The 10,198-nt window shown below is 36.2% G+C and overlaps 1 protein-coding gene across 2 annotated transcripts in view; it reads right to left on the bottom strand.

Moving 5' to 3' along the window:
* Positions 1 to 9,538, bottom strand: part of kcnk2a (potassium channel, subfamily K, member 2a) — a 52,336-nt gene extending 42,798 nt beyond the window's left edge. Inside the window, exons 1-2 of one of the 2 annotated variants that reach the window (XM_006642919.3) lie at positions 9,125 to 9,538; positions 2,506 to 2,816 (exon numbers count right to left, since the gene is read on the bottom strand). In XM_006642919.3, the coding sequence (XP_006642982.2) occupies positions 2,506 to 2,816; position 9,125 (312 nt within the window). In that variant the 5' untranslated portion in view covers positions 9,126 to 9,538. Of the gene's footprint in view, positions 1 to 2,505; positions 2,817 to 8,906; positions 8,984 to 9,124 lie in introns of those variants that run through there. The other variant, XM_015339038.2, reaches the window with a different exon arrangement.
* Between the last annotated feature and the right edge of the window lie 660 nt (positions 9,539 to 10,198).

A 10,198-nucleotide genomic window follows, 5' to 3' on the forward strand; every position in this document is an offset into this window, starting at 1 on the left:
GCAGTGTTAGTGTGCCAATTTGCTTTGTATCAGCAAAACATAAAATAGATAGTAAACTAAGACACAATGCATCACAATCTTTTAATATAATTACATACTGTTTTTTGTAAAATTAGCCTTAAGGCCACTAACAATAACTACCCAAAATGAGCAAGTAATAAATTTTGTGTATCTTCTAGTACTTCGTTAATCATCTAGAATTGACGGTGCATAATTAGAAACTCCCACCAAGATAAAAAAATAAGAATCTCACTTACGAATGATGCAATCTTTTTCTAACCACTTTATCCCATACAGGGTTGCGGGGGAGCCTGTAATTATCAGTAGCATGCAATGAGCACAAGGCTGGATGCACCCTGGACAGGACACCAGTACATCACAGGGCACACACAGACACAGACACACTCACACTAGGGCCAGTTTTTCCCAGAATACAATTAACCATCCAGTATGTCTTTGGACAGCAGGATGACACCAGAGCACCTGAAGAAACCCATGCAAACACAGCGAGAATGGACAAACTGCATGCACATTGCACCCCAGGAACTGAACCCAGGGCACCAGTGCTGGGAGGCACCCATGCTTACACTACCCCTTCACCACTGCACCCAACCCCCCCCACAAGCTGCAAAATCCTCAAATTATTTTGATTATAAATACAGTACTAGACTTGAGAAAGTATCTTACAGTATATGTATCTTATGAAGATATAACTAAACACTGGGCTCCTAACTGCTCTGAACATTCCTAGTAACATCTTGAGTACTCTATCAATATCATCTTAACTGCTATGATTATTATATGATTTTACGTTTATGATATACTATATAAATGTATGAAATTACGTAAAAAAATAACTTCATTGGTTGTACAAGCTGTAAAAAACGTTATATATTTAGTATTCGATATTTCTAGATAGTATATAAAGAATTTTGACAAAGCTTTATGAAGCTTGATGAAGTCAAGCTAAAGTGATGTTTTCTCCATTGTGATTCCTTTAGTCTGTCTCACCTACAGTTTGTACAAGATTTCTCTTTTCATGCATGTAAATGGCTTCAGGCACCATTTAGTTTAAACATTGTTTAATTGCCTGGAAGAAGAATTCCTTAAAGCCACATTGTCAGCTGTAAAAATGTAAGGTGAACCAGACTCAAGTTCTGGATGTTTAAAACAGATTTTTTTTCGTAATTATAAAAATCATGCCAAGGAGGAAGTTGTAAAGATCTAATATGAAACTCTTGAAATCTGAAATACAGCACCGAACATTACAAACATTTTTAATTTCACATAATTGATTACAAATACCCTGTATTTTTATATAAACAATGGTTGTACTACACTCACTGACCAAAACAGTAGGAAACCCATCCCATAACATACAGGATATTTGGAAGCAGCAAAAGCTTTGGTACTGTATGACATTACATTGTCATGTTGTCTACTAGATTATGAAGATTATACATTAAGTTTTGTACCAGGATTCGTTTTTTCAGGATTGCCTTCAGGTGAGACTATGATTAGCGTACAGATAAATCGAAATTCATAATCACATTCCACATGTTTTACCAAATTTTAGGTGACATACTGTAGGCTTGAAATCATGTGACTGTAACTCCTAGAGAAGGGGAATTCTGTCTCATGCTCCACGGATCTAATAATGTGGCTGTATTTTCCTAACGCTTTTCGTATTCATGTGAGCAATAAAGGTCTTAATTGTGAGGCACTCTGATGAAATAGCTACAATACCAAAAAGCTTTGGACGCCTTGGCCTGTATGTCATTGACAGAGATGAAAAGTGAATAAGACTTAATACTATATGTCTGATTTATCTGCACTAATTTGGCAATCAAGTCTGATAGATGTTAATATAGTAAAATCTTGCTCTTAATACTTCTTTCAAACTAAACATTTCTGTCATTTTCAAACACCAGCAAAATCTTGGTTTTGGATTAACAGAGAACAACATTAATTTATTTTTTGGTTTTAGAAATATGTTGTATTTCATCCTGAAAAAATGATCATTCAGTAAAATGAATCTATTCATCAATGTGTTAACCAGTTAACATATAGCTACAGAGCAAGTCAAATAAAAAAAAAAAAACGATGTTTTGTCTATAATAAAACTCATCTACAAAAGGATTATGAAAATAAGTTTCCTCCAAATCATGGGAGGGTACTTGTTTCTTAATTTCTGCTAATTTTCTATATTCAAAAACTGACAAAAAAAAATACATGTACTTTAAGAAGAAAAGTTGAGTGACATTGTTGTTACATAATCACCTTGGTAGCTACATGACAAAAATGTCAGGAATTGTATGACCAATTACATGTAAAGGAACCCTCACAATGATGGAATCCATCATCTTAATGTCCACTTATAATTTCTATTAAACACATTAGTAGGATCCGTGTTCCTTCTGGAAAGCCACAAGATTAATGGAACAAAGCCAAAATGAGAACCTGTCTAGTGCAATGGCCTCTGCCAAAGATGAAATGGTTCATTACCTTAATGAGTTCCTCCAGCTCTGAGGAGTTGACACAAGAGTGCTTGGACAGAAACTCCAGCTTCTCGGCCAGAATGATGCTTTTTTGGGAACTCTCATGAGGCTGCTCCAGGGCTTTAAATACTGTAGCACCAATGATCAAATACAGCACAACAAGCAGGAAAATGGCAGTGACTGTTTTCCACTTCATGACTGTTGCTACTGTGTCGCACTCATCCCCTGAATTTAAAACGATGGGTTTGGTAGAAAAGGAGAGGCGAGGTTTTGAGTTCTGTGTGGCTGATTTTGGATCCAGAAGATCAGGTGCTGCCACTGGAACAAAAGAGAAAATTACCATTATGTAGGCTGATCTCCTGAATAAACAAAGCAAGGCTGTATCCACATACTGTACCTGTATATCTGATGTACTGTACATATGCTGTATACTGTATATGACCTGTGTTCAAGTGACAAAATATTGTTCTTCTTTTTCACAGCTACTGTATATTGTCTCTTACTAGAGCTCCATTTACAACACTTGCAACTGCAATCAGGAGGCAGGAGTAAATTGTGCTCTGTAGCAAAAAGAAAATTAGCTTATTTAAAGTGAGGGTTAGTAACTGGTTATCCCAGCAGCCATGAATTATAGAAACAAAGGTTTTCACTCACTTTCTAAATCTTAGATGTGTTTTATTAGAATTTTGGGACTGTCTGCTTTCAGTAATATAAAGAATAGTACAGTAAACACAGTGAAGAGTGATTATGCTGCTTGAACATTTTTTTATGATCAACAAAGTAAAAAAAAACTTAATGTAAGTACCATACTATGATAAAGAATTTGACAGGTCTGTTGTTTTTAATTTAAATAACTATAGCCAACTAATTTTCTCAATCCAAAAGGCCATTAACCACTTCTAAAATCATCTTGACTGTGGACTTCAACAGACAGGAAAAAACATTAATCTGGCAGTACATTCATTACAGCAGAACACTTCTGAAACTAACAACAAAAATAACAATAACTCAGCTTGAGGGAAAAAAAATCCAATAATGCTTTTAAAACTCTAACACTTCCTTCTTAAATGCTAAAATATTTTTTCAATGTTTTGTAAAATTACACAGCAAAGTTTGCTACCATTTTTCTGTGTAATCATTAAGAATAACTGCTGTTAAATAGTTATGGCCACTATTTATAGCCCTTTTTCTTTTTATGGAAAATGGAAAATGTTAATTTAATGGAAGCTAAAAACCTGCCATAAACCTGCCAGTGATTTTTCTCTTCATTGGTTTATATGGTTATGTATTAATTTATGTGCTTATCACAGGACACAATTTGCTAGTAATCACCTCTTGTAAGAATTGCATCAATCTCTATGATCACAGACATGGAAAAATCAATGGTGCTCAGGCCTCCCATGTGGCTCATCCAGCAGAGGCACCACCTGGCTGAGTATGGGTGGAGCTCTGGGAGTTAAATTTGAGCCTGGCCATGTTGCTGCCTGGCTGTAACCGAGATTGCACAAGTGGTGGTGCACAAGTGTTTGACCACCGCTGACTGTAAGGTAAGATTAGTCAGCCCTTAGCTCTCCTGGCTCTCAGCAGCACAGCCTTGACTCGATTATCAGGCTCCTGGCTGCGGTTCTGACAGGGAGGGCTGCCTCTCCTCTAATCGGCACTGAATCTCCAGCACAGAGCCGTGATGCCTGTGACCCCTGTGTTAAATGACAAGTGGTTCAAAGATGGGTGAGTCAAAGGAGTCTGCCTACACTTCCTTGTTTTCTCCTGTGTGTAGTCATGGGTTTCACAGCAGTCAGCAGAGATGTGAAAAACACCCAAGTGGCTGCTTCAAATTGGGTGAATTGGGTATCACACAAATAATTTGCAGATTTAAGATTAATCATTTAAATTGGTGATGCTATGAGAATTTATTTGATACCCCATCTCTGTGTTAGAGAGCAGAAGAAGCACTAAATGTTTTTGCCTGCAGTCGCTTTTTAGTTATCAATGTTTTGAACATGAATCAGTTCAAAAAATGAGTTATTAACTGGCAGGACAGATTTATAAAAAATGACTATAGATCAAAGTAAACACAAACCTTACCAAATCTAAAAAGGATGATACTTATTACAATGTAATATCCTCAATTCAATTCAATCCTCTAGAAAAAAAAATGTTTTGCAGCAGACTCCCACACAGCAATATAACATGACAACCATCACTAACTAAGAGGTTAGGACAAACAATATTTCAGGAAATATACAGTAGTTATTTTATCTTCCTCTTCTTTAAAGAACAATCAAGTGTACCTTAGGAACAAGTAAAGGTTTATTCCATGGTGAAAAGAGAAGAAAAGAAACCCAATGCTTAATTAACTGTATTCCAAGGCACACGGTATCTTCTAAGTTTTTGTTGGGGGTTAGGGCCAGAAGAACTAGGCAGACTATAAATTAAAGACATGGTTTCCTTTCAGTTTATATGCCTATGACATTTGAACCAAAGTTTAACCAAATTCCTACTGGAACTCTCTGATCTTGTTGGGAGTTGGTGTTTTGTTATGAACAAACTTTACTGTCTAAGCCCTTTTGACTGTGGTACATAATGCTGAGACTACATATCACTACCATCTTACCCAGGCAATTGTTACATACTGTACTGTACAGTGATCTCAATTTATACAAGCTTAATTTGCTCCTTGAAAATGTCCTGTAAAGTGAAAATGCATATAAAGGAAATTAAATTCCCATTACGGCCTGTGTTTTAATTTCATTTTGATTCCACAAATGTTCTCTTAAACACCCAAACTTCACCTTAATACAGCAGAGAAGAGTATGTATGAAAGCAATTATATTCCTGGTTAACTATTGAGTAACATGCTTATAGTCACAACAGTAAACAACAGGTAGGAAAACAATAATACTTCTGCTCATTTACAGTACAATAGTTACATCAATGCAGTTGTTAGCAAATGCATAAACATTAGGTGCTATTCTGAAATATGTGCCCTTAACGCAAAGTTTAATGTGATAAGTTTATTTTTTATAATAAAATCCTTTATTACAAAAGGTTAAAATGTATCAAAACATAAAAAATGACTAAACTTGACATCTGAGGAGATGAGCGAAAATATGAAAATCTTGGCAATGCTTTAGTAGAGCTCAGTAATGTAAAAGTGAAAATCTGCCTGTTAAAAAAACAGGTAGAAATGACTACATCTAAATTACTATGTAAAATTGAAATTTGTCTGGTACATTGGAAGAGTTTAAGCTATGCTTAAAACTACAGTACAACCCTTGTAGCATTAGGAATTCAGTTTGTGATTCTGTTTTTGTTAATGTTAACTCTACTTGATTTTAATTACATTTCACACAATTTTGTGAATTATAAACCACATTTGCCTTTCTAGGATAAGCTCATAAACGATTCTGATTCTAGTGAATTGGAAATCAAATGTATCACAAAAGAATAAAACGTACTGCTTAGACAGCATGCTGAATTTCTTATCCATAACCTTAGCAGAATTACTGTTTTAATGTCAGCTGGCTCAGGCACACTGTATACAGTATGAGCTTTGAAACTTTGCTGCAAGGAACCCTTTGCAGCAAATCTTGTAATTAAATTGGCTTGTTTGAAGTTTCTCCAGTCTCTGCATTTATTTGATGTTTCTCTTGAAGAGAAGGCTACACTGGATGCACACATACTGTTCCATATCATTGTCTGAGCAGATCAGGAAGCACAAAGAATGAATATCTTGACCTTTACGACATTCCTCTTGAATTTGTTTTGGTCAATGTGATAAAATTCACCTAAATAGGACTCCTTCTGCTTGAAATGATATATACTGATATTTAGAAACATTAATTGCAGAGGGATGTTAATACTGCCATTACTTCCCTATAACTGAAAAAAATACAAACTTTGTATGAGCCATCATCTTTTTTTGTATTTGCTCCAACACCAAGCTTCATGCTCAGGCCAGCTGGATGCCTAAATGACCCAATTGGGCATAACAAAATCAGAAGGACTTTATTAATATATTGCTTCAGATAACATTTGTTGCCTCCTCCACATTATACACTTCACTGTAGACTATCTCATCTTTCAAGTGGCAGCAATGTGGAACAATGGTGAGGGTTTTGAACTTGAAACTCAAGGTTGTGGGTTCAAATCCTATCTGAGATACTGCTATTGTATCTTTGAGCAAGGTGCTTCACCTGAATTGCTCCATTCAAACAACCAGCTGCATAAGTATTGTACAGTAAATGTAAATTGCTTTGGATAAAAGTGTCAGCTAAACAAATCAATAGTAGATTATATACTGGGGTCACATTTTACCAATATGGTTACCGAGGAACATGAAGCTGTGAGGCAGCCATGGTGACCACAACACCACCATGTTTTCTGTGTATTTGGGCCACTGTGTGTAGAGGAGAGATTTCACAAAGTCTGAGAAAGCAAGCCTTTCTCATTCTCCTGTTGTCCATAATGTTAAACCCCTTTCAAGCAAATCCCTTTTTCCTGTTTCACTAAGGACTGATAAAGGGGGGCATATACTAACAGATATTTTAAAATTGTATCGCGATTCTGAAATGCACGTTTTCTCCGGTGTTCCTGGGGTGGGGGGTGGGTAGGGGAGGGTTGTCTACACTACCTATGCATAATGAACTGAACTTCAGGGGGAAAAAAAGGGACTGGCTTCCTCTATCTGTATACAAACATACAATACAGTACAAACCCATAACAGCTGTTTGGAACAAGGGCTTGAATGTCACAAATGAAAATATTTACTAGCACAAAAGTCTTTTTGGTCCCAAAATGTAATCATGGAACAATTTACTTAATTTTTCATCACAGAGAGTAGGCCGCTCCTGTCATATGAAACCTGTCACTAGTCCTGGTGTAAACTCTGTCCAGGGAGCACTGTGGTTACCATTTTATCCATTTATGGAATGTCAATCCATAGTAGCTACAGTAGGTTCTGTCACGAGGTCTCATCTTCTTTGTCCTGTTATTCTTAGCATGACCTTTGGATCCTGCTTTTGATATTGATATAATATATATGGACGTTTACTACAGTTTAAACCCATTGCACAGTTTGAGGGGATTAAAGGGGCTGCAACTGATGCGGTCAAACCCCTGTTGCACTTCTACGTTCTAATATTGCAGTCTGATCTTTGCTTACAGGTCCTTTGGTTGAACATTTGGAGGGAGGTAATAATCGAGGGTGGGCGGTTGATGCTCCCTGTTGTACTGTTTTATTCTAATTCTGTTGTTTTGGAAAATTTAACACTAATTTTATGATTTAACAAAAACTGAATTATCATCGCTCCTAATTTATTTGAACGTGGAAAAGTACAAGATAAAACCTTAGGGCAGCGTTGTTTCATGCAACTAATTAAACGATAGATTTTACTATATATCAAATCAAGTTTGCGTTTCCCATTTGTTATTTTTTCTTTCCTATTGGATTGACTAAGATCAATTAGTTCTGCCAGACGGTTTCTTTGTCCAAACAATTTATCTGTGCAATTATTAAAGACCCATTTGGGTCCGGAACATGCTACTGATTTCCAAGGCGGGGGGCGAACAATTCAATTTTAATTGAGCTAAAATGTTTTTTATTTAGCCTTTAATTTTACAAGGAAGGAAAACGAAAGCACATTTCTCTATTTCTTTAATTAAAAAAAAAACATCATTCCAAATAAAGAAAATCACGATTTAGGAAAGCTTTCGATTCTGTTATTCAATACTGCAAATGTATGCTTAATTCAAAAAGTTGAAATTGAAAAACGTACTGTATTTGCAATCAATAAATTCGGTGACTTCAAAGGCTACACTTCCTGACACCGAAGTCACCACATTTACACTCGCATTCCTGTTGTACAAAATAATTTACCATTATTCTACAATGATTTAGAAATAAGTACTTATAATCGGCAGCTGTTCTACACCTGCGCAATGAAACGCAATTCTCGCAACCCAAACCAATACAGTATATACAGTACTTGAAGCTAAACCAGACATTCTCACTAGTTTCAGAATACTGACATCAGAGAATTCAAATGAAGAACGTCAGTTTCATCAATGACAATCAAACAAAACTAAAGAAACATTTTTTTCCATTTAAACTAATTTTATTTTTTATAGAAGTTACGTTTCTACTGATTTAAAATGCTAGATACCGACATACTGTATGAAACACAAAGATACAGGAAAGCACTTCATAAACACTCGGTCCTACTCCATTTGATTAACAGGTTGCTTAAATAGCTTCTCACTTTTCATCCCGTCTAAAATCACAAAAACATTTTCGAATCCATCAAAATTAAAAATCGATCCTCACACCATAAACGTGACAAGCAAAAAACATTACAAAAATTAAGGCATCCAAACACGACACTCAGAACAGCATCACCAATACTGTACCTTCAGCACTGCATCTTCCGTTCACATGCAATTACTGTCGCTTCCGAATATCAAGGCTGGAACATGAAGGATCTTCCTTACTCACACACACACGCACCAAACAGCTGGCAGCTTTCGCTTGCCATGCGACACACAAAAATAATTAAAAAAATGTATAGGAACAGCCGATCTATAACATGCATGAATCCTATATGTAAAATAACTCAAAAGTCACTTACTTCTTCTCTTCCAAATTCTTTTTCCTTCCCGTTCTTCATCGGCAGTGAAGTCCAAGATTTTATTTTAGTCACAAGCATAGAGTCTTAGACGAACGCTTCCACATAGCGCAGAATGTTCTCAGCTCCTTCCAGCTTTTAGTTACAGTAGCTACGTCTGTCTCCCGAGTTCTGTTTTAGACACCCATTGAAATATTCCTCAGAACACAGCACCCGAGTCCGAGGCAGAACAAACACAAAAAAAGGTAAAAAAGGAATGTGGAGGGGGGCTAATTGCTTCCAGGAAATTCTTTAATGACATAATATCTGCTGGGCAAGCACCGATACGCATGTTTGGAAGGTCCTACTGATAAGGAGATGCACGCCACACGAATGTTCTCAACAGTTTCAGCGGTACAACAGGGCAATTGACTACGGTTTTGCTTCTCTGACCCAGACAAGAGTATTATCGTGTGGGGTGTGGGTTATTGATGGTATGACGTTGTAAAGCAGCCCATGTGAGAATTCAGTGACTCCTGAAGACAGGTGCACTCGCATGCATCTCAACACGTGGAACATAACCTTGAATACACCCCTTTTTCTTCTTGCATACAGCATTTTATGGGCAAAATTAGTTACCTCAAACCGATATACTGTACAGCACTATTGGAAAGGATTTCAATTAAAAAAAAATTAACCGCAAACAGTACAGTATGTGTTGGGGAGTTTCTGGGGTTCGGGTGCTGAACATGTGTTACTAACATTTTTAAGACAGTAAAATATTTTAAATGTTACACTTTCTATCCTTGAAAAAGCGTCTGTTACTATTTTTCAAACAGTAACTATAAATTTCATTTATTGACCCTGCGTAAAACGCAAACGCATGTGTGGTAATAGTTTTAGAGGTGGAAAATAACAATGTAATAGAAACCTTTAAGCAAACAATACATTGTAGGATTCTTATTTTAATATTTTACAGTATGGAATAAAGGAGGCGTACCTGGTCATTTAAATTTTATTTAATTGCATGACCAGGAACAATTTCACATGTAATCTGAGATATTAATGAATCTTCCTCAAATATACAGTGTACTGTAT

Source organism: Lepisosteus oculatus, chromosome 2 (genome assembly GCF_040954835.1).
Source record: "Lepisosteus oculatus isolate fLepOcu1 chromosome 2, fLepOcu1.hap2, whole genome shotgun sequence".
Lineage (NCBI taxonomy): Eukaryota > Metazoa > Chordata > Actinopteri > Semionotiformes > Lepisosteidae > Lepisosteus > Lepisosteus oculatus.